The sequence below is a fragment of the Seriola dumerili genome, unplaced genomic scaffold (genome assembly GCF_002260705.1).
Source record: "Seriola dumerili isolate Sdu_G_001 unplaced genomic scaffold, Sdu_1.0 BDQW01000068.1, whole genome shotgun sequence".
Lineage (NCBI taxonomy): Eukaryota > Metazoa > Chordata > Actinopteri > Carangiformes > Carangidae > Seriola > Seriola dumerili.
Window position 1 is genome coordinate 2454263 of NW_019174323.1, and position 24146 is coordinate 2478408.

The following is a 24146-nucleotide window of genomic DNA, read 5'->3' on the forward strand; positions in this document are numbered from 1 at the left end:
TCCGGTTTCTTTGTTTTGGTCTCAAACTGAAAACACAAAGAAACAAAAACTACTTTGCAGCTTTAAACTATGAGAGAGGAAATTCTCCACAACAATACAGCGTGGTGTGACCTGAGAGAAATGTCTACACGTTTAGTAAAGATTTTTTTCATATCGCAACAATTCAAAACTGTGCAGAAATATTAATGTTTTTATCGTTATATGTAAATTATTATCGTGCAAACGAAACAGTGTGTCATCACGTGTCCGGTCTATGAGACTTAAACTGATCGATTGATCTGAATCGAAAGAGATTTGATTAAATATATTTTATGAAGCATTAAAGGCCTCACTGCAGACGACAGATCAAGTTTTGCTTCTTTTTTTTCTTTTTTTTTAAATATATATGATTAAAATATTACAAAAACAGGACAGATGACAGACGTGTTTGGCTTTTCTGAAACCCACAGGCCTACAGAGAAAAATTAATACCCCTTTATTAGTCTGTTCCTTCATTAAATTAGATTTAGGAATGATAATACAGATATAAAAACATTGGCCTAATCGTTTATTGTATTTTAAACTCTTATTTCTATATTTATGGAACAAGAAAATGCGCATTTTAAGGAACAGACATTTGGAGTTTGTGACTCTTGGAGGACAGAAAACCAAAGCGCAGGGGGGAAAGTGTTGCGTTTGTGAAGCATCTCAGGAATTTATGGTTTTATTGCGTCTATAAATGTCGGAAATCCTCTTTGTGCCAAGTGAAAAAGACCAAACCAAAACGGAAATAGCCATAAGAACTAACAATGAGGAGAAATACGTTTTTTAAAGAATTAATTTCAGCCTGACTATAGGCTCCGCGTCGCTTTAAAACGGGAGTTTAATTTTGTCCTGATAATCTTCAGAGAGAAAAGTTCAGTTTAAAGTTTCTGTGACCTTAAATTCCCCCTGAGGACTGCAATCACGATTTCCATCTCTGGCCTGTATATGGTCAATCCCAAATTGATCTGCAGTCACTAGAGGAAATCGTCCATTCTGACAGATCCTAATAGGATTTAATGCAGAAAAAAAATCTTTTAGCCTGAAACCACGTTATTCAAGCACAAAAAAACTCAATCTTTGGCGTTTCACGTTTTGAGATTACGCGATTCCTTTGGCGCGTATTCAAAGTGAAACAAAATGACAAGACAAGGAACATAAACTTAAGGATTTAGAAGGTAAATATTATATCATTTAAATCCTGGATGATAGTTCTGTTGTGGTTACAGGACAATAAGAAGCTGTACAGACCTTTTGCGTCACCTACAAACCAGAGGCTGGACCAGAACCAAGTGCACCATCCAGTACAATGTCAACCTCACCAAAATCCTCCTACATTCCCACTTCCTAACACTTTCCCTCTCACGCAGCATCAAACTCAAACATCTCGGGGCCTTGGAGAAAATAAAGATGGCGATGGGAAAGCATGTCTTAAGCACAAAAACGGCTGCTGTTTATGAAAATTTACAACTTTGCCATGGAAGTTTACGACTCGCGGGGCTCCAGGATTGGTCGCTGCCGGTCATGTGGACAGCAGGAATGGGAACTTATTTCCCATGAGGTTATATTGCAGCTGCTGTTTTTCCACCGCTCATTCACTTAACACTAGTAACACAAGCTTTTTTCTTGGCTCTGTGTATATGCATTACGCGTGTGTCGTGTTGTTTTGTGAGACGCGTGCGTAATTTTCCAAAAAAAAAAAAATCCAAAAAAAACAATTGGGCGATGGAGCCTCTGCGCGATGATGCCTCGGCGTGTGCGCCATGTTAATGTGGCTGCACTTGTGCAGCTATATGTTCGTGAAAATGAGGGATCAGCACACCCCTGGATGATGATGATGATGGTGATGATGGTGGTGATGATGGTGGGATTACTTTCATGAAATCACTTGAACAAAGTGGGGAAAAAGAGACAAGAGAGGAAGCGAGAGGAGCTTGAGCAGGAGTGGCACCCACACTGGAAATGATGGATTATCAACAAAAGGTAAGGGCACCGTGTTTCTAATATAGCAGCGATTAACTGAGCACAAGTGCGCCGCTGCAGCTCTGTTGTGCCTGACCTGTCATTGTAGGGCCTGATGTTTATATTACTGGGAATGGGAAGATTAGTCTGCAAGAAATGGCAATTATCCAGTCCAAACCCTTTTTTTTTTTTTTCTTGCGTTGTGTGAGCGATTCACAACCAGTTGCTGCTCTGTCTGCGTTTAACCCCTGAGAGGCTGCAGCGCCGGAAACAAACCGCAGTGTCTGACCTGAAAAAAATGAGTGAAAACAGCCACATTTTGTCAGTTTGGTCAAACTGGATGTTATACAATGATGACTGGTTTCGGCTGCAGGCCAGACAGGCTTGACTTTGATGATGATGATGATGATGGTAATGATGATGGTGAGGCAAGGCCTATGCTACAGCTGTGACGCCTTTTTCTTAAAAATCACCAACATCTGTTTTTTTTCCTCTGCTAACAGGTTTTTATTCTATTCTATCTTATTTTAGATGATTTGATTTGGTCGTTTTATTCTGAAAAACGCGTCAGCAGTCTTTTAGGTTGAAACTGTGCGGCGCTGTCTGCTCCTCGAGCGCTTTCGCATCCGTTTTTCCACATTTTTTTATTATCTTTAAACAAATATTTGCTCCGAGTGTGGCTTTATATAAATATATGGAGCCAATAATCCATATATTAAACATTTTGTTGGATTTCCGGCGCATCTGTGGCGTTTGTGTGTCTAGTTCGACGCTGCAGTTTTTGTACAAGAACGTCATGTGACAGAAATACAGGAGATTTCTTTCTCATATTTCTGTCAGTACATATGTTGAATCAGTGTTTGTTTGCACCGTCCAGACTGGCCAGCTGTTGTCATGCAGCTGCAGATGTTGCGGCCTGGCTGAGAGGCGCCACCGTTCACATATTCAAGCCAAAAATGAAGATTTTATAATTCTAATGTTTAGATGTAAATGTTTTCGAAACAGATATTATCAAAATATTTTTTTTTTTACTTAAAGAGCTTCAGCGAAACTAAAGATGATATCAGAATTAATCATTTTTACTGAGGCACTATCATACAAATATTTATTTTTCTGTCTAATTCATCCAAAACACTGTAACAAAATGAACACCCTCGTTATTATTATTACAACACACTGCTTTATTTCCATATTTCAATTTACTTTTCATTCAATAAGGCAACTTCTCTTAAAGAGGAAAGCTAATTAAATAGACATTGTCTAAATGGAATTATAATGATCATAAATATTAATTATGACGTTTAATTTAGCAAATTTCATATTTTTTTGCGCGAAAATCCTGGAAAATTGTTTGATTAACTCCAAAAAGGGAGGGATTTAACTGCTCTAGATTTTGGGGTCATTAATAATAGGAAGCAGCTAATACTAACTGGTGCATAATGATAACCATAATAATGTATATAATACCACATAATATAGGCTAGCTACTAATATTAATATTAACATTTATTGATCTGCTTAATTATTGCTAAATACGGATATTGATAGATGAGTAACTCATGATTCAGGTAAATACTGAGACTTACATCATTTATACTTACACAGTTTTTTATTAAATGTGAAACTATGGTGTCCACTTGAAGGTGATGATGGTGATGACGATGATGATGATGATGTGTGTGTGTGTATGTGGAAGCGCGTGTCCTCCCTCCTGCTCTCCTGCACGTCTTCATGGACTGGATGGTGATGGCTGGAGATGGATCAGAGATCAGGACGAGCTCACACCTTTTATAAGAGTAAAAAAAAAAAAAAATCATCATTATTGACGCAGATCTGGACTGAATCAGACTTGGAGCAGGATCTGTGGCGGCTGCATTAAGAACACAGCGGTTTATTGTGTGTGTTTGTTAGTTACAGTCGATTATTTTAAAGTAGATGGAAGTGAAAGCTGGAGGCAGAGGAAGAAGCTCAGAGAGGATGATGATGTTTCCCAGTAATTTGTGCGTAAAAGGAAATAATGCGCAGAGTGTTTGGCGCGTCATTGCGATGTTTTTTTCCTTCCTCTTTCTTTTTTTTTTGCATTTGAATTTGCATGTGAGAGTGTGTTTGTGTGAGAGTGCGTTTGTGTGCAATATGAGACAGAGAGGAAGGAAGAGTTTGTGCACGCATGCTTGTTTAAGTGTGTCTGTTTCCCTGGACTGTATTTGCATAAAAGGAACTGATGTGTTCTTTCACACACACACACTTCATACATGTAGTGTGTTGGTTCTGTTCTCTCTTTTTTTGGGTGTATATGTATTTCTATGAGTCGCAGCATCTCTGTGAGTGTGTGCGTGAACGTGCGTAAAGACCGACAGACTCGAGCGCTTCATTTCGATTCACCGGGGACCCCTGCGCGCAACAAGAGCCCCCCATGGGTGCAATAGTGGAAGCACAGACGGCGGTGATTGGCCAGAGGTTGATCAGATGGTACACTTCCCCTCTGTATTCAGTGGCACCTCACAACCCCCCCTCTCAGCAAAAACCAAATCTCCGATAAAGTAATGGCAAAACCACTTGGACTATAAAAGACAACAAATCATATTCCTCCGGAGTATATACACCCCGTTGTCCACCCAATGAGTTCCTATTTTGTTAACTCAACTTTTCCCGTGTCTCTACCGGGAGGACAGGACTCTCTCCTGGGTCAGATACCGTTATATTCCTCGGGATACACCGATCCGTTAAGACACTACTCCAACGCGGCCACATATGGAGCAGCCAACATGCAGGAGAAGGTTTACCCGGCGTCCTACTACCAGCAGACGGGCGCGGCGGCCGCGGCCATCTACGGCCGGGCCGGCGGCGGAGCTGCCTGCGACTACAACCCGGTCGGGACTTTCTACAAGGACGCGGAGGGCTCGTGCGCTTTCTCGAGCCGCGAGGACCAGCCGCTGTTTGTCACTCAGGAGCATCAGCAGCGCAAAGCGGAGTGCCCGGAGCAGACTGTCAGTATGAGCAGCAGCATCGACGACAAGTCCTCCACTCTCATCTACCCGTGGATGCAGAGGATGAACGCCTGCTCCGCCGGTGAGTACGAACCTTTGACTCTGTTGTTGTCACGGTGCCCGGAGGTAAAAGAGCGCAGGAGTGCATGAAGTGAGCGTCCCGAGCCTCAGAGTTACCTGTCAGCTGCGGACAGCTTCAGACCCACTCTCACATTGAAACAGCTGAACATTTACAAAGAGCAAACTGCACGGAGTGATGATTAGAGGAAAGTAAGAGTTTGTGATTACACTGATTGCGCACAGATCTCCATGCGCCTTCAGGGCTTTGGCTACTACATCATCACATACATACACGACCACCGTGCACGCACACATGCACGCACGCACATACAGACTGGGCCTAGAGCTCTCAGCCTCTTGTCACATGGCATCTCCAGACTGGGCCTTTTTCAGAAATACAACAACACATTATATATAATAACTATTAAAAAAATCTTAATTTCACTATAAATGTCAAAAAAACAAAACATTATTTAGTTGAACTCTGACTCTGCATCTCTATTGTAGTGTTACAGAACAATATAGTGTTGTTATAAGAGAGAAAATACACCATGAGGTCACTTTTACGCACCACATTATTACCATTATGAGCTAGCCTACATTAATGGCATCATTTAGGAGAGTTTTTTTTAATTGAATATATGTAGAGATCATTATAATATCACTATAAGGCGTGCCATGAGCACAATAAAGAGATATATGATATTATAGAATATATGATTTAGAAAATGAATATAAGATAGAGAGAGAGCCATCCACAGATGTGTGCGTAACTATAAGAAGAGAGTTTTAAAGGATACATTTTAAAATATATATACAGTAAAGTACAGTTAGTGACTCTTATAATTTACTACTTTATGCACAGCTAAATATTATATCTGTATGTTATAAGTCTGTGATTTAGAGCTGCATTACACTGAATTACCACTTTATTGTATTTTTTCAGATACACCACTACAGATTTTGAGTGCAATTTCAGGTAGACTCTTCTCCTACACTTTGGAAATTCACACGAGACAAAACATTTAATTATTAACTGATGAATTAATTTCCTTGTTTCCAGGTCCATTTGGCAGCAGTGGCCGCAGGGGCCGACAGACCTACACCCGCTACCAGACTCTGGAGCTGGAGAAGGAGTTCCACTTTAACCGCTACCTGACCAGGAGGCGCCGGATAGAGATCTCCCACGCCCTGTGTCTGACGGAGAGACAGATCAAAATCTGGTTTCAGAACCGCAGGATGAAGTGGAAAAAGGAGAACAAACTCCTCAATCCCTCAAAGACGCCCGAGGAGGAGGAACAGGCAGAGAAGAAGAGCTAAAAGAAAAAAAAAAAAAAAAGAAAAAGAAAAAAAAAGGACACTGACAGAGAGGCATGTGTGTGTGTGTGCGCGCGTGTGTTTGTGTGCACACTCCCAGAATAAAAATGATGTATTATTTCTTTGTAGATAAAAGTGCTCCGAATCACATGTTAGAGACGTGTAGAGTGATAGACTTTGAGTATCTGCACGGTAACAGTGTCTGCATTAGGTTAAAATCAGGTCCTCCTCTGTTTGTCCTTGTGCTTGTGTCTTTATTTAGGGGACTATGCAAAAATCCGCCAAAATGTAAATAATTTTTAGTGTTTAGTTTTTGAAAATGTTGTTACCTCATTATCATAGGCCTACTGAGTTTTATTATTATTATTATTATTATTATTATTATTGTTTTCCTCATGACATTAAAAGAGGCTTCGTCCTTTACTGTACATCTTGTGCTGTAGTTGTTCTATAATAGTCTAGGCTTGTTGTTTACAGCTGTGCCATCAGCAGCTGAATTTGTACAGATGAGAAATGTTACATGTTATTTATTGTTGTTCACCATGTGTTCAATGCACATCTGGATATTGTGTGCAATATTTTGTTTAGGAAATTGTACATAGAAATAAAAGCTTTTTGATGTATATTGGAAACTCTTGTGGTGTCATTCATGCTCAAGACAAAAATCTCATTATTATGAATATTATGAATATTTTTTAAAAATTCGTACAGGGAGCTGTGCTGCTTCTAAAGTCACAATAAACCTATAAATTCACATAAAACCAGAGTAAAGATTTAAATAATTTCCTGTTTGACACTGTGCGCGTTAACCTGCCAACAGTGCGGCTGATAAGTCTCTGTTATGTGTTACCTGAGCCTTTTGTGGCCTATATTATCAGTGTGTTACATAAATGATGGATGGCTCCGGGGCCCTGACAGCGCGTCCCGGCGGAGCAGTACCACCTCTGTCCGGAAGATGGCGCTCTCTGCCCGCACGGCTCTCGGGGGCGCAGCGGGGAGGCACCATTGACTGGAGCCTAACGACCATTATTTCGTCATCATTTGTAACCATGGAGCATGAATTACCTCTTGAAGTCATCAGTGAGGATTTACGACTGGTCAACAAAGGCACGTGATTCCCGAACGCTCTCCCATATTTGGCCGCATACCTGGCAAAGTACAGTAGGGCTTCATTGCTTATAATTCATGATTGCATCCATAAATCGTGCAAGCACACAGGATTATAGCGACAAAGATCTACAAATCGAGGCTTTAAAAATCCAAGCAAATGAGCTCTTACTTTGTAAACTCGTTCTCAGGGCGCTATCCAAATGGCTCCGACTATCAGTTACTAAATTATGGGACTAACGGCGCTGTGAGCGGCTCCTTCAGAGACCCTGGCACCATGCACTCCGGGTCTTTCGGCTACAACTACAATGGCATGGACCTAACCGTGAACCGCACCAACACCGGCAGCCACTTCGGTGCCGTGAGAGAGGATGCCCGGGGATTCGGGCCGGACGCCCGGTACAGACAGACACCCAACTGCTCGCTCTCGTCTCCAGATCCGGTGCCGCCGTCGTGCGCCTCGGCCAGCCGGGAGCCGCTGGAACTAAAAAGCCCCTCTCCCCAGTCTGACCGGGGCACGACCTCGAGCGGCAACACGCTCAACAAAAGCAACAGCGCTCATTTCACGGAGATAGAGGACGCCACCGTCGCCTCCGAGACCGAGGAAGGCGCGCACAGCAGCGGCGGCTCCAGCACGGCGACTCGGGCGCAGCAAAAGCAGCAGCAGCAGCAGCAACAGCAGCAGCAGCAGCAGCAGCAGCAGCACCAGGAACCCAACGCCACCTCCTCTACTCCCACATCAAATGATTGCCAAACACCACAAATATTCCCCTGGATGCGGAAACTGCACATAAGCCATGGTATATTTACACATCTAATAATATTTAGTTTTGAAGGGTGTCACGCCGGCGGTGTCATAAATCTGTCAGGTGTTGCATGAGTGAGCAGTGCTGGTGTGGATGACTGGGGGGGAAGAAAGGCAGTGTTTGTAAAGTCTTTCTGGGACTGTTTGCTCTCGGTGGGGTCCAGGTTAACTGCCGCTGGAGCCTCACAGAGGATGGTTGGTGAAATGTGGATTTAGGCTCTTTTTTTTTTTTCTTTTTTTTTTTGGTCAAATGTGCTGGTGGTGAGAGCTGGAGATAAGAACAGGGCAGTGATACCCGTGTTGTTATGTGTCGTGTTGGTTGCATGCATGCTTCCTTACTGCATCAGCTCATTTCATGTTGTGACCCCTCCAAAAAAAAAATAAGTCCAGCAGCCAAAAACCTCCTCTACTCCTCTAACCCCCCCCACCCCCCCCACCCCCTTGTCTCTTCTCTTCTTCTTGTTGTTCAGTGCGGTTGCTAATTGTCTGGATTTTCTGTAAAATTGTAGATATGACTGGACCTGATGGGAAAAGGGCCCGAACTGCGTACACCCGCTACCAGACGCTAGAGCTGGAGAAAGAGTTTCACTTCAATAGGTACCTAACCAGACGGCGGAGGATAGAGATAGCCCACGCCCTGTGTCTTTCCGAAAGACAGATCAAAATCTGGTTTCAGAACCGCAGGATGAAGTGGAAGAAGGACAATAAACTGAAAAGCATGAGTCTTGTAACAGGAGGCAGCGCCTTCCACAACTGAATAACTTTTGGGGAGAGTAAAAATAATAATAATTAAAGAAAGAAAAAGAGGAAAAAAAAAGAGAAACAAAGAAAGAAAGAAAGAAATCCATGAGTACTGTAAAGCTATTGAAAGCGCAGCACCTTCCAGCATGCTATTGTGATAGAAAAAGAAGTATCCTGTGGTCTTAAAATGCCATTTTTAGTTTACTGTTGTTGTACTATGATAGCTTAGATGTCCTATTTGGAAAAAGAAGATGTAAATATTACTGGGGGTATTAACTGTCCATGCTCTTTGCTCTGTCTTTATCTCTCTTGAAGGTGTTTAAACTTGAGCTCTTTATTGTAACTTCTTGACGGTCTAACAGGAGTAAAATTCATTGTACAGTTACACACACTCTCACACACACACACACACACATACACACACACACACACACACACACACACATATACACACACACGATGAAAAAGAAAAGAAAAAAAAGTTTCCAAACCATATGCTGCTCTTCATTGAATGTAATGTTATTCCGGGGCCATTTAAAAAGCGCTTTAGTGTAACTTTTACTGCTATTTTTGATGGTTAATCTTGTGGCCAAAACCATAAACTTTCATAAACAAAGCCAATGTGTAGCTCTAGGATATTTTGTGCATCTATTATTATTATTATTGTTTAGAACTAATTATGAGCAATGCAAATGTATTCAACCTGTCAATGTGATAAATTTTTAGTGCAAAGGGTTATTCTGTGGATAGGCAGTGATGTAAGCTTTTTTCGCCAATAAGCTTTTTGTATTTGTAAGTGAACTCATAGCGCTTGGAAATAAAGTTTCTCTCAATTGCTTTGAACGTGTCTCGACTGTATTATCAATTAGGACAAATACAAATACAAGGCAGGGTCATATTTAGGGTTTTTTTTTGTGGAGCTGCGGAAAAAGTCCCGGTCTGCTTTGACCCGATCTAGATTCATTAATGATTAACCTGAAGGAATTGTTGAAATGTCGGATCAACAACAAGATTTTACACCAGTTTTTTTTTTTTTTTTTTGGGTGCTTTTTTTTTTTTTTTTTTTTTTTTTTTTTTTTTTAGCAGAGACAGAGTGAAAGAGAAGACTTTTTAAAACTTACCTCCTCTGACCTCTTTGCAGCGAGATGCGTGTTTGGCATGTGAGAAGTGTGTTGGTGATAAAATCCCCCTAAAAAAATATAAAAAAATAAGTAAATAAAGAGTGGCTTTGGCTTACAGGTATATAGGCAGTGGTGAAGTTGGTAAAAATCCCCCCTTACCAAAGATTGTATAGGCCTATATTACTTACAGACTGTGAAAAGTCACGTGAGGTCCATAAAGTTGGTTTTATGGTTTTGGGGAGTAGACAATGTACTATATAATTCACAACCTTGAATGAGAGTGACGGCTTAACTGCATGGATGGGACTGGAAAGGCTGGACTGGGGTTGGAAGTGGTGTCCAGTCATATTTAGTTGGTTTAAGCTGCTGGGAAAACTTGGAATAACTGTTTCCTTATAAAAAATATTCTGGCTGCTGAATTTTTATCTGAAAGTGTCAGTTTAAATATGAAGTTTTTTCATTTTATTGTGAGTATAAATTGTAGTTTTTAAAAAAAATGCTGCACACTCCTACAATTTGAGAGCAAAGACATTTTTACCTGCAGGAAAATCACAGATTATTTGCCTTTTTTAAAAATGTTTTCTTATCATGGAAATATTTAAATGTTTGGAAGTGGGTGTTCCCGGCCTCAGAAATAGGAAATAGCCACTGATCAGAATTTCTCGTGCTAGAAATAAAGAAACACACAAAGCGCTTAACAAAAACAAAATGTTTTGCAGAAATAAAACTCTACATCTCTCGGATTTAAGACTATTTCAGTGGCTTTATGGAGCTGCCATGAAACGAACTTGAGCAAGCTCCTAGAATGATTTATCCAGATCTGTCAAGTCACCGAGCGGCCAAAGGTGAAGTCTCGGACAAACTCAGAGCTGGACACAGGCTTCACTGCTTTTACATAAAGAAATCCCAGGCTCTCTATAGGCTATAGTGCATTGTCTACCGGCCACTGATAAAACATAATGATATTATCTTCAGGAAACTAAAAGGCAGCAGGCTGTATGAGACTTGTGTAATATTTTCCAAAGTCTCTCCAAACTCATTTCAGGTAAAAAAAAAAAAAAAAAAAGAAAAAAGAAAAAAGAAAAGAAAAGTTAAAACCAGTGGTGGGCTATATGGGTCCCAGACATTTTCCACATATTCATAACTATTAAGTGGCAATTTAACCAGCGTAATGAGTATTGCATATTGATAGGGGTAATCTGTACCCGGATCTCATGCATAATTCATGGCGGCGGGGATCATCGCTGGGTCAGTAGACGATATAGACTGCAGCCGCAGATGCGTCAGGAGGAAGCGCGCTGCTGCCAGACTTTGCACTGTCACCATCGACACTCAGGTCTGCAGGAGAGTCTGTGGTTTGCGCACGAAATGAGAAACTTATAGGATTTTATTGATAATATATATCAACTTCTAAAAGGGCTGTGCTTCTGGGAAAAATCACTGCAAACATGCTGCGTAAATTTAATAACAGAATTAAGCTCCACTTTGCTTTGCAACAGCTGTTTTAAAAGTTACGTTTGCAGAAAGTGGTGCAAGAATTACTGTAAATCATAGACGGTTGAAAAGCATCACAAAGCAACACAACCTCTATTTTTTAACCGCAAATGGTTTCTATTGTGAGAATAAAATCTAGTTAAACAATATTTCCTAAAGCAGCCACAGTTTCAGCTCAATTCATGTAAACACTTGTTGTATCAGTTCTAATATTGAATGTAAAGCAGGAAACTGTATTTATTTAACAGTTATAAGTAACGCGAGGAAAGGTTTATGTTAATAACCGTTTTAAACCCCTCCCATTTGATTTAATGCAGAGTGATTAATTTAATCATGATAAAATACATGGAACAAGTGTCACCTTGGACCAGTTGATCGTGTCATAGATGCTCAACATCTGGCAGGATGTGTGATTGTTCAGTTCGCTGCTGCTGCTGCTGCTGCTGCTGTGAGGTGTTTGTGATGCAGCTGTTCTGCCAGCAGAGGGCGCCTCAGACCGGTCCGCCTAATGATGGATGGTGTTTTTTTTTTTTTCTTCCCCCGCTCTCCCGGCTCGGGCTCTTATAATCGGGGGCACGCAGGTTAGAGAGCAGAGCGCAGAAAAACACCGTGTCACCACGAGCGTGTTTATGAGTTTATCTGTGGAGGTTTGCGCAGGCTGAGTGGCCGGAATGAACCTTTAATCCCTGACACTCTGAGCTGAGCTGCTCTCGTGCATTTCTGTGTTTTACTCCACCACATTCGTCTTTACAGCTAGATGCTTCTCAGATGAAGATTTTACATTGAAATAACATATGCTGAGCTTATAAAATACAACACATTGTCACATATTTAACCAATATTTCCCAAACTTTCTTTTTTTTTTTCTTCCCTGTGACTCCTTATAGAAAGCTCCTTCAGGTGTCAGGAGTTCAGGAGTTTTTATTATCAGTTCCAAAGACATAAACTTATGAGGTAAATTATATACTAACATCCATAAAATCAACAATTCTGTGTCAAAAATGAGTTTTTTTCTTTCATTGATCATCTCATGACCTCTCAGATTTATGTGGTGACCCTTATGAAAGAGACCGAACCCCTGTAAAACCACTGCACTAAACCTAACTGTATATAAAGAAGTTAAAACTAGCTCCACCAGCTCCAACAGTAAAATGATAAATCGGCATTAAATATCTAATAATGTCATATTTAATAATGCATAAGTCACGGGAAACATTTGACTGCAGAACAAGTTTTACTTTCGGTACTTTAAGTCGGCTATATCCAGCTGCTTGTAATGGAGTATTTTTACATTATAGTATTGCTACTTTCACTTAAGTATCTGAGTTCTTCCACCGCTGTGAGCATGAAGGTGAAACTCAGGTTATATGGTTAAATAATTCAAAATAAGTAAAAGACTCTGGTGCCAAGAAAGAGCAAAACCTCACACTTGGTGTATTGACTGTATCTGAAGCCTATGACAGTGACACAAACAGTGGAAGGCTATGACCCACGATGTGACATGAACATGTTGATGATTCCCCCGTGAACTATAACAGAAATAAACCCATAACAGAGCCATAACGTGATCATGTAGTTATCTGTCCAAACCACGGCTGGAATTCCGGATGAAAGTGTTTTTTTGGTTCAGCTTTCAACTAATGGCTTTATTAATGATTAATAAAATCATTAAGTAATACTTTATAGAGCCATAAAAAGAACTTTTGGGTTGCCATGGTTGTGAAAACTCCTTTGACTGGTAACACGAATTGACGGGGTTATTTCTGTGATATACTGACTTATTACCATTTATAACTGTAGAATTGATGATTAGAGCCATTTATTAATGACTTATTAACATTTATAACAGCTATTACTGACTTATTAACATTTATAATGGCAGACGTGATGGATTAAACCCCTTTGTTAATAACCTGTTAACATTTATAGCGACTATTAATGACTTATTAACATTCATAATGGCCGATTTAGTGGATTAAATGCCTTTATTAATGACTTAACATTTATAACAGCAGACTTAATGGCTTATTAGAAGAAAAAAAAATCTAATCTTTTTTTTTTATTTTTAAGTGCAATTGTACAAGTGTCCAGTGTCAGTTCACAAACAGCAGGATAAGATCACGTTTAAACGTCGTATCGAAGCTCTGCACTCTGAAATGTGAGTATGTTGTATCTGATATTTGGACGGATAGGCCTTTAATTAGATGGTTTAAGTAGCCGAATTGTAAAAGAGGCTGCAGCTTTTGTCCCCATGCTCGCAGGCTGACGACCTGTCATCTATATACACCCTGTAGATCCGAATTTGTGTAAAATTAGCAGCAGCCACAAATTCGCACCTTGGGGAGTATGTAGGCGATGACGCTTCACCTCGAAGGGAAGAAAACCTTCATTTAAAAGACAGAAAATAAAAATTGTTTTCTATATGTTTCCACTGAGGAAGCAAGTTCTGGAGACTTGGTACCCTGCTGTGTATTCTTTTATTATTTTCTAAGCTTAATAAAAATGTGCTGAAAGTTGAATGTATCTATTTCAGATGGGAGTTCTGAATGGAGTTTTCTCTCACAGAGCTCGGCAGAGTCAGTTTCTTTTCTTTTTTTGCTGCACATTGTTGGAGAATATGACATCTGTGAAAGTTGCAGGACAGGACCCCCTCAATGTGGTCATTGTTCAGCACATCATTTATCACGTCTTCTTTTCACCGCCACTGTCTGTGGTGGAGCGAGGAGGAGTTTGAGTTTGCAGAGGAAATGTGAGGAGAGGACCTGCACAAACAACTCCAACACACACTGACCAGAGAATCTGTCCTGATGAGAAGATGAGAGCGCAAAGAAAAGAAGTAAGTTTTACTGAAGATTGTTTTAATACTGTGTTGACAACAGAAGAGCAGAGGCAAAGTCAGTGTGAGAGTCTGGGTTTCATTTGAAGGAATAATGTAACAAAAAGTGCCATATTTAATATTTATAAGCAGCAGACATTTAATAAAGGGGTTATAACACACGATAATGTAGTTTAAAGTAGATATAAGGACATTTTAAGTGTTAATTAATGTTAAGAATTTGTCAGCAATTATAACGTCCTCCCATTAAGACATATTTAGCATTAATACAACTGTGTTTTCATTCATTATCTGATAAACACATGCATCTGCTTACATTATAGTGTGTTCCATACTATTTATTAATGTTTATATGCTGTTTATAAGAGCACTTACAGGCCTGACTTTCTCATTTAAAGCTAAATGTTTTCTTTGATGAGGAAAATTAACTTTTCTTTATGACTTGTGAAACTTTTTTTAATTTTTTAATTTTAACTATATATTTGTATTGAATACAAGCCTGTATTTATTTATTTGCTTTGCTTATGTTGTCTGTGGGAAATTAAGTTGCTGCCATTGTTGATTCAACTGTCTCCATATTGATTCAGAGCTATAAATCCTCCTCCTCTGGACACGTGGTTCCCGCAGCTAATTGACAAGAGAGGTTGCAGTGTGCTGCATTTGTCAGCAGGCCTGCACACTGAATGGAGGGGTGGTGGGCTTGTGGGGTGAGGAGGAGGAGGAGGAGGAGGAGGATGAAGAGGGGGGGTTGTGTGTGCATGTCCATCACAGATCAGACAGAAAGAGTGGAGAGTGATGGGACGTATAAAGTGCAGCTCAGGGATGTTGTTCCTATCTGAATGACAACTACAGTCCTAGGACACACACACACACACACACACACACACACACACACACACACACACACACACACACACACACACACACACAGTATTTACATGTAATTTATAATAGCACTATACAGGTGTGTGTCATTATAGATTAAGATAGGGTTTGATTTAATCCCAGCATATATAAAGTGGTTAGGGTTAGTAAATTGCTATATTAAAGTGACCAAAAATTATAATCTAATAATACATTACTCTGAAATGGGACATTCTGCATAATGAGTACTTGTATATTTTGATGCTTATATTTTTACCTAAGTTTTATTTTGTTTTCTCACTGATAAGCAGCAGCTGGATAAAATAATAGAAATACCTCTCCACTTCACCACAAACTGCAATCTCTAGTTGTTTAAGTTGTTGTCTCTCAGCTTAATAAAGTCCATTTATACTGGAAATTTCCTGAGCTTTATGCCATATCTCATGGCCTTCATCAGCATATGGAGTTAGCTCAGTTGTTGTTTGCTCCATGAAAAGTGCAGTGGTGGAGGAAGAACTCAGATTATTTACGTAAATTATGGCAGCAATAACACAGTGTAAAAACACTCTGTTAACAAGTAAAAGTCGTATATTAAAAATGCCACTTAGCCTAAGTAAAGTAAGTGAACTCAATGCACATGCAATATACATAGGCCATAAAACATTACAATGTGTAAGCAGCATTTAACTGTTGTAGTTCATTGAGGTGGAGCTAATTTTAAATCCTGTTGAGTAGTTTTATCTATAAAAAAATCATCACACTTAAAAATTAAGATCATATAGAAAACATGATTTAAAAGTTCAGTATTTAGTATGAATGTTTGAATGTGGCATAAAATGGGAATACTCAAGTAAAGTACGACTACCTCAAACTTGTACTGCAGTACCTGAGTAAATGTACTTGGTTATATTCAAACACTGTTCAAAGTCAAAAGTGAGTCCAGGTCCAGTAAATAAACTTTGTGCTAAGAGTTTTTTTGTTATTTCCTATTAATAATGAATCATAAAGCTTAAGTATAAATCAATAAATATGTCTCTACAACAGTTTCAATAAAATCTAAGAAGGCAACTGTCCTCTGATGATTACAGGGATGTTGCAGGTTTTGCAAAGTGTACCTAATAAACTGGAAAGTAGGTGTATATGCACATCTTTTGAAGCCAACAGAGGCATTTTAGAGACATTTTGCTGTACCTTTCTCTTTAAAAAAAAAAAAAAAAAAAAAAAAAAAAAAAAAGCGTGACAGTGATCAGCTTTCTCACCCTGCAGAATCTCAGTTTATATCACAGCTTTCAAAATAAGAGGCTTGTATATCTTAGATTTTTTTGGCACATCTGGGATATATTGACATTTTTGCCATCACACCACGGCTCAGAGATCAAAGGTATCCATTCCCATGAATTAAAGCCACTTTAGTTAAATATTACCTTCACGAGCTCAATCAAAGCAATCGAGCAAAAACGTGAAGATGAGTGATCAAAGCAAGCGCCAATCGATCCACTGCGGCATGTAAAACCAGATCTCGAACAGGCCTCATTACAGCCTCAACTTCTGCACGGAGACTTTTTTAATGGACGCTGCTGCTGACCACTGTCTGCCTCCCCCTTTATAGTGCTTTACAATGACTCCATCTGATCACTCATTTAAATTAGAACAGAAGAAAAAAAAAATCTCATTACATAAACAAGACGTAATGCACTTGGTATGTGAGTGTGTTAAAAAAACAAACAACCCAGACTAAATACTGATAGCTTTCTGTTGCCTGAGTAATTTATGACATCTCTGGCATCGGCCCTAAACTGGATGTTTGAATTTATGATTACAGCTCTGGACACGTTCCCAGCGCGGTTTAAACACAACAGAGCTGAGTTGTTGTGTTTCATGTTAACTGTGCAGAAAATGCTTCAGGGAGAAATGTTAAAAATAGAATCTTTTGGGGTCAGTATCAGTGATAGTGGGTGCGTGGGTGGGTGGGTGTGGGGGGGTACTTCTTAACAAACCATTTTCCTTATCTAAATCCACTTAAATAGGGGGAGTTCAGTGCCAAAATATTTCAGCTTTTCCCGCCCTCTGTTGAGTCACCTTAATGCTTTTGGATTTTCATTCTGGCTCTATATTGTTCATAAAGATGCTAGAGGCAAGTCCACATTTACCCCCCCCCCCCCCCCCACCCCTTCTAGTCTTTATAGCAGGGCTATTACCATATATGAAACTGAGCTTGCATGATCAGCAAGAGAGGGGTTTCTTTTTACACACACACACACACACACACACACACACACACACACACACACATGCACGAACACCCACACACACACGCACACACACACACACAGGCTGACATTGTGTGTAGAAATGCTATGCAAGGCGGTGTGAGCTGCGGAAACACTGTCCACTCTGCTCCCCCCCCCCGCCCCCCCCTCAAAGGCAGCCACATCACCACCACCATCACCATCATCTAACGCGAGAGAGCCGCTTCCTCTGCACGGATTATTCTAATCTGGAGGATTTTTTTTATTTATTTATTTTTTTACAAAAGGTGAGATTGTTTTTGTTTGTTGTTGTTTCAGTGCGGAATGACTGGAGGTAGGAAGGTAGGAAGGGAAGGGAGGAGGGAAGGTAAGGCAGCCCGGGCTGTTGTGCCGCGGACTGGGTTATGTGTCTTTATGATTTACGAGCCTGACTCCAGCCGCGGTTCAACCAGAGTTCATAAAGCTGCATGCCTCCAGACTTTATATTCTCCCTCTCACTCCTTAAAACTGCTGCTTAATAATTTTGTCCTGTTTAATATCGGAGGAAGAGAGAATTTAATTTCATTAAGATATTGCCTGAAAAGATGGGATTTCTTTTTTCCCCCTTTTTTTTTTCAAATCGCCTTTTTGCTTCAGTTCAGGGCATAAAAACAGCTGCAGAGCACAATGGACTTCTGTATTATTTTGTGTTTGATGGATGAGCTTTTCAGTACAATGTGATATAACATTTAATTTTTTTCCTCTTGAAAACGTTAGAGACAGGACTATCCATTTACTGAATAAAGGCTTTCATTTATTAACAGGCCTAATGTCATTTCAGGAAACACACTTCTGAAAATCATGTATTTACTTTTATATTTATATTAAATGCATTTTATTTTTATAGGCCTATTATATTTGGGATGTGTGTGTGTGTGTGTGTGTGTGTGTGTGTGTGTTGACTAATTAGTATCAGTTTGACTGCTGCTAGCCTATTAATGTGTTTTTAAAGAAATCTCGTTTTAAAAGATGGAATCATTAAAAAAAGGCATATCTGTTTTACTTGTGTCGTAACAAAAGAAAATGAGTAGTTAGTGAAACCGGCACTAAAGGGTAAATAATAATAATAATAATAAAATATATATATATATATTTTTACAAGATTATCCTGGAATTGGTATTTTTCATTTGGTCTATTTCCAGCAAACTCTTAATTTTCCGTTGCCTCTCTGGCCAGGAGAGGCTTGCTATTCATGTCAGCACACTATTGAGTTGATAAGATGGATCATGTCGTCTCCTCCCTGATTCTGTCTCCATTTTTTTTCTCTGGATCCTCTCAGGCCAGAAGCGCAGGGCTCTCTGGAAACCTGCCATGTGACATTTGGCTGCCAGCGCTCCGTCAGAAGGTCAAAGGGGCCCCGGTGCACATTTCATGGAAATGCAGAAAAGCAACGCTGCGCACAACATCCAGCACCACCAGCACCACGACTTCTTCGGCGAGTCTGTGCATGATGTCAGCAGCATTCTTCATCAACAACATCATCATCATCATCATCATCACCATGAAGCAGCCGCAGAACAGCAACTGGCGCAAGTGGAGACGTTAGAGCGCACGTGTCCCCGGAGGTCAAAACAGCAAAACCCCAAGTTCTCCATGAGCAAAAAGATTTTCCCCTGGATGAAAGAGTGCAGACACTCACATCAGAAACACGGCAGGAGAGTCTCAGGTTTGTATGACACGAAGAGTACTGTTTCCTAATGAGGCCCTTTTCATTTATGATGCCTTTAATGAGCAGTTAATTGAGGGAATTACTTTATATTTTAGCCTTTTCAGGTTCAAAAGGTCGCAGCTATTAACTAAGCTCAGCCAGGCGTGAGGCAGGAGGATAAATACACCTTGGCTCAGTTTTTAGTTCCACATTATGTTTGAGGAGGTCATTTAAAGTGAGTAAACAACAATATTTATTTGTATAGCACTTTCCAAAATAAAGCTGAAGTGCTTTATAGAAAAAAACAATTAAAATGACGGAAATAATAAGGAAGACTAAGTTTAAATCCAGAAATGTCAGTTTATAACATTTTTGGAGAAAACACAGATATGAATGTTTCTTTTTCTTTAATTTATGATAAGCCCTGACAATTATCTTCCAATTTAAATCAAGATAATTTATATGTTGTAGCACAGATACGTTTATTTTACAATCATGACATCCTTATCTTTGGAAACTCGATTTAGAAAAAAAAAAAAAAAATCAGTTTAAAGGGGAGCAAAATATCCAGTTCTGGCATCATTTTAGTGAAAGATAAATCAAAGTATCTAGACTTGGTCACCAGTGTTTAAATCCTTCTATTCCCAGACTCTCAGTCTTTATCACAGCAGAGTTTGGTCACATCACAACCTCTAACTTACATGTTAACACCCCTGTGTTGTCTCAATGAAGGCGTTGTCCTTTTCTTTCTCTCTCTCTCTCCGTGTTTTCCCCTTTGTCTCTCCTTTAGATGTTGTTGATTTATATTCCTGTTGTTTAGCCTAATTATTATTTATTTATTTAAGATTTATTTATAGTTTCCCTGATGCTCTTTTACTCATCGCACAGTTGACAGTTTAGTATAAATGGAACAAAATAACATGAAGAGAATGGAAGAGTAAACGAGGCAGAGAACAGTTACAGAAAACGACTGAGAATGGCCTTGAACTTAAAAAAAGAGGCACAAGTGTAAAAAAAATAAAAAGGAGTTAAAAAGAAGAAAAAAATAGAAATCTCCTATTTCCCGCCTCCACCCTGTGAGTTCTGCCTGCTCAACCTTTCTTTTTCTAACTGTTTGTCTGCACAGACATCAGCGTCAATGAGAAGTGTCCAAGCGCGACCCCGGCCACCAATAAGAGGACGCGCACCGCGTACACGAGTGCGCAACTAGTGGAGCTGGAGAAGGAGTTCCACTTCAGCCGCTACCTGTGCAGGCCGCGGCGGGTGGAGATGGCAAGCCTGCTCAACCTGCACGAGAGGCAGATCAAGATCTGGTTTCAGAACCGGAGGATGAAGCAGAAGAAGGACGAGAGAGTCCAGGGCCTCACCACCACCATCAACACCACCACCACCTCCTCCTCCTCGCCCCCGTCTTCCCCCTCCGCCCCGGGCAGCCCCACTCTGTCGAGCCTGGGTTATGTCCATCTGGGCGGGGATTACCAGCCGGCCTCTCCTCCGCTCAAGTCCCAACAACATCCGTCACAGCCGTCGTACGCGGCAGAATACTCCAAATATCCAGCTCCAGGCTTCACGCACGGTCCGCAGTTCGACGTGCACTACAACGCGCACAGCACCGCGCACACAGCAAACACAAATGTGGATGTGAACGGGTCATATTTCTCACAGAGCTGCGCTCCTCAGGACAGAATCATGCAAGCTCCAAAACTGACTCATCTGTAGCAGACAAGATGTTGATTTAACGAATTCCTCGAATCTCCACGATAAACTTTAATTTATGGACAAGATCTGTCTCAATGCATGAATTTTTATTATTTATTTATTGAACTAATAATCTAAATATTAGTCTCAAGTCCTATTTATTTGTATTTATACATATTTATTCTTATTGAGCATTTTATCTACTGTTGTGTTAACTTTTACGCATGCGCCTCACCCAGAAATGCTATAATCCAGCCCTGTGTGGCTTAAATTAAAATGTTCATGTTGTTATTTAGGCAACATAAATAAAAAGCAGTTTGCTGAGATTGCACGTCATCCTCTCCAGAGTAAACACCCATCCAACAGTGTTCAACAGAAGACTGTGATGCAGCTAAAACGTTTGGCAAAAGTGGAAAACCTCCAGTTTTTCGCGTGTGTTAAAGCCTCATTAGCACTTGAGGTCTATAGCTAGCATCACATTATCTCTTACTTAATTACAGCGCCCTTACGGATGACTGTAGGTTTTGGGAGATATTACATGTTAGTGTGAGTGTCGTTAAAGAAAGAAGCCAGGGGATAAAAAAAAGCGTCTATATGGTTCTGAAATGCGTCTTTGTTCTTTTATGGGCAGAGTGGGCCACACAAGCTGTCAATCTTTAAAAAGAGCTCATGATGGATCACTGAATTTCCCTCTCTCTCTCCACAACACTGTCTGATTCAGAGGAGTCCGTCTGCAGGATTCATGTTGTCTAAAGCCTGGAGAAATAGTTTGGTAATAAGCCAACACACACACACACACACACACACACACACACACTGACCAAACTTAGATTTAGATAAACACTTGAGCGAGATTTCATACATTTTTGTTTTTCACTGAGAATTAAGGGAACTGGGGGACAAATGACAAATAATAAAACAACAAATAGGCAATACATTTAAAGTCAAAACATTTGATTTAGAAATTAATATTTTGTATTATTGCTTGAAGTTTGGTCAAAAGAATAATTTTCCAGTCTGTGTAGTAACTTTTGATCATGTTAAATACAATAATAATAATAATAATAATAATAATGAATGATGTGTGCACTAATCTCTGGTCTATGGAAGCCAGTGTTATTATAATACGAAACACACATTATTATTATTATCATCATCATTATTATTATTATTATTATTATTATGTTAGACATAGATTGGAATTATTTTTTACTGTCATAAATTTGTCATTCTCAGCTCCTCTAACGCTGCAGCCTGAAAATGTGTCCTGATGTTTGTGTTCTTATCAGATGGATGAGCGAGTTTGATTGAAGCATTTGTCATGTAAATGCGAGCCGTTTGATGGACGAGCCTGCAGACTTGACAGAGTGCTGTTGGTCCCTTGCCATTGGCGTTTGACGGGTCACATGGTGTGTCAGGAAGGTGATATGAGAGTGGAAGGCAGTTTTACAGCTTTGACATACTACCTAGAAGGTTAGGGCACAAGGAGCACCGATTAATGACTGCTCAGTCTTGATCAGTTCTGAACAAACAAACAAAAAACCAAAAACCAAAAAAAAAAAAAAAAAAACCCTGCGAGGTCCAGGATGAACTCTTACTTAGATTACCCCGTGTGCAACCGGGGAGCAAATATCTTCAGTGCCAAGGCTGGATACCACAATTTAAACCACGGATACATGTCGTCCAACTCGTGCGCAACAAGTGATAGTTACGCACCGGACGGCCGCTTAGTTGCTGCAACTTCTGGGCCCCACCAGACTCCGAGCCTCCCTCTGCACCACCAGACACACGTCAACTTGGATCTGCAGTTTTCAACACCGGGGAACTCCATGTATGGGTCACCCCTGGACTACGGACACCACCAGTACGGCCTAGCCTCCGAGCAGGACCGGAACTTCATTCACGCGCAAGTTTCACCCCTTGGGACAAACATGGCCCCTTACACCGGGGATAGTTGTGGGCCTGGAGTTGCAGCGGGCGGCCAGTATCTGCATTTCGGCAACGGAGACCAGAGGCAGCAAGAGTATTCAGAGAGTGTTTACACAAGGTTACCGCCCCAGAATAAGGAGAAGGATTTGGAGCATGTGGAGGAAACTTCGAAAACATTCGACTGGATGAAAGTGAAGAGGAATCCTCCTAAAACAGGTTTGTTCATTCTCAGACTGACTAGAGATTTACAGATATGAAGTGTAGTTTAGAGTTCCCATGAGACCTCTGGAGGTAATATTGGCTCACGGTGCGTAAAAACACACTCCAGCTGATATAATTAAGACAAAGTGTTTAAATTCTTCTGAAACATTATTTGGCGATTAACGCTTTGTAGTTTTCCCTGTTCGTTCTCACATTTTTCATTCTCATCTAACCCCCATGCATTAGCTCCATGATTTCCATGTTTTTTTCCCCCCCCCTCCATCATCCACTCATCCATTTCTCCCCTCAGCGGTCCTGTCAGAGTTCGGGGTTCCGGGCCAGCACAACGTGATCCGCACCAACTTCACCACCAAGCAGCTGACCGAGCTGGAGAAGGAGTTCCACTTCAACAAATACCTGACGCGGGCACGGCGGGTGGAGGTCGCCGCCAGTCTGGAGCTCAACGAGACGCAGGTGAAGATCTGGTTCCAGAACCGCAGGATGAAGCAGAAGAAACGTGAGAAACTGGGCAGCGCTCTGGTCAGCAACACTCCCGCACCTGCGGAGAAACTCTCCGTTCCTGACACCTCTCCAAAGGCGAAGGGGAAAGACTGACGCAGAACGTGACTTTTTAAAAAAAAAAATAAAATTAAAAAAAAATAAAAAATATCTGTGACTGTGGGGCCTGAGCAGTTCTCCACATCGTTCCCTCATTCCACAAAAGAAACTGTGAAACATGCTTTTGGACTTGTGAAGTATAAACAGGGTATGTGCTTATAGGGCACTGATTTCTGAAACTGAATGCTGAGAAAGTTTTTAAAAAAAAAAAGTCTTTTCATCCATTCTTGTATTTTGTAACCTTCCTATCATAAGCCCACGCTGTGTTTTGTGTTGGAGCACTGAAGTACTCAGTGTCATTGTTTGCACTATTTATTTACAGGGTATTTTCCAACAATTGTTGAGATGATTTAGCTTAATAAAGTTTATAAAATGAAAATTAAAAAAAGTTGTATTTGCTGTGTATGTAAAAAAGAAAAAGAAAAGGAAATGTTGATACAGAATTTGC

At 40.4% G+C, this 24146-nt stretch overlaps 4 protein-coding genes across 4 annotated transcripts; all 4 read left to right on the top strand.

Annotated features, from left to right (window-relative positions):
- The first annotated feature begins 4601 nt into the window (after positions 1 to 4601).
- On the top strand, positions 4602 to 6350 carry LOC111219811 (homeobox protein Hox-B6b). The gene is made up of 2 exons (XM_022742605.1): positions 4602 to 5052; positions 6094 to 6350. Exons 1-2 carry the CDS (start codon positions 4602 to 4604, stop codon positions 6348 to 6350), a joined length of 708 nt encoding a protein of 235 aa, XP_022598326.1.
- Positions 6351 to 7614: 1264 nt separating this feature from the next.
- On the top strand, positions 7615 to 9016 carry hoxb5 (homeobox B5). The gene is made up of 3 exons (XM_022742604.1): positions 7615 to 8100; positions 8158 to 8254; positions 8769 to 9016. Exons 1-3 carry the CDS (start codon positions 7615 to 7617, stop codon positions 9014 to 9016), a joined length of 831 nt encoding a protein of 276 aa, XP_022598325.1.
- A 9959-nt stretch (positions 9017 to 18975) lies between these two features.
- Positions 18976 to 20971, top strand: hoxb3 (homeobox B3). The gene is made up of 2 exons (XM_022743088.1): positions 18976 to 19270; positions 20379 to 20971. Exons 1-2 carry the CDS (start codon positions 18976 to 18978, stop codon positions 20969 to 20971), a joined length of 888 nt encoding a protein of 295 aa, XP_022598809.1.
- Positions 20972 to 22536: 1565 nt separating this feature from the next.
- hoxb1 (homeobox B1) lies at positions 22537 to 23695 on the top strand. The gene is made up of 2 exons (XM_022743186.1): positions 22537 to 23095; positions 23391 to 23695. Exons 1-2 carry the CDS (start codon positions 22537 to 22539, stop codon positions 23693 to 23695), a joined length of 864 nt encoding a protein of 287 aa, XP_022598907.1.
- The last annotated feature ends 451 nt before the right edge of the window (positions 23696 to 24146 follow it).

Coding starts and splice junctions, on each gene's coding strand:
- hoxb1 (XM_022743186.1), top strand. CDS start 22,537: ATGAACTCTTACTTAGATTACCCCGTGTGCAACCGGGGAGCAAATATC. Junction 23,096..23,390: donor GAGGAATCCTCCTAAAACAG/GTTTGTTCATTC, acceptor TTCTCCCCTCAG/CGGTCCTGTCAGAGTTCGGG.
- hoxb3 (XM_022743088.1), top strand. CDS start 18,976: ATGGAAATGCAGAAAAGCAACGCTGCGCACAACATCCAGCACCACCAG. Junction 19,271..20,378: donor ACACGGCAGGAGAGTCTCAG/GTTTGTATGACA, acceptor TTGTCTGCACAG/ACATCAGCGTCAATGAGAAG.
- LOC111219811 (XM_022742605.1), top strand. CDS start 4,602: ATGAGTTCCTATTTTGTTAACTCAACTTTTCCCGTGTCTCTACCGGGA. Junction 5,053..6,093: donor GATGAACGCCTGCTCCGCCG/GTGAGTACGAAC, acceptor CCTTGTTTCCAG/GTCCATTTGGCAGCAGTGGC.
- hoxb5 (XM_022742604.1), top strand. CDS start 7,615: ATGAGCTCTTACTTTGTAAACTCGTTCTCAGGGCGCTATCCAAATGGC. Junction 8,101..8,157: donor GCTCCAGCACGGCGACTCGG/GCGCAGCAAAAG, acceptor CAGCAGCAGCAG/CACCAGGAACCCAACGCCAC. Junction 8,255..8,768: donor GAAACTGCACATAAGCCATG/GTATATTTACAC, acceptor GTAAAATTGTAG/ATATGACTGGACCTGATGGG.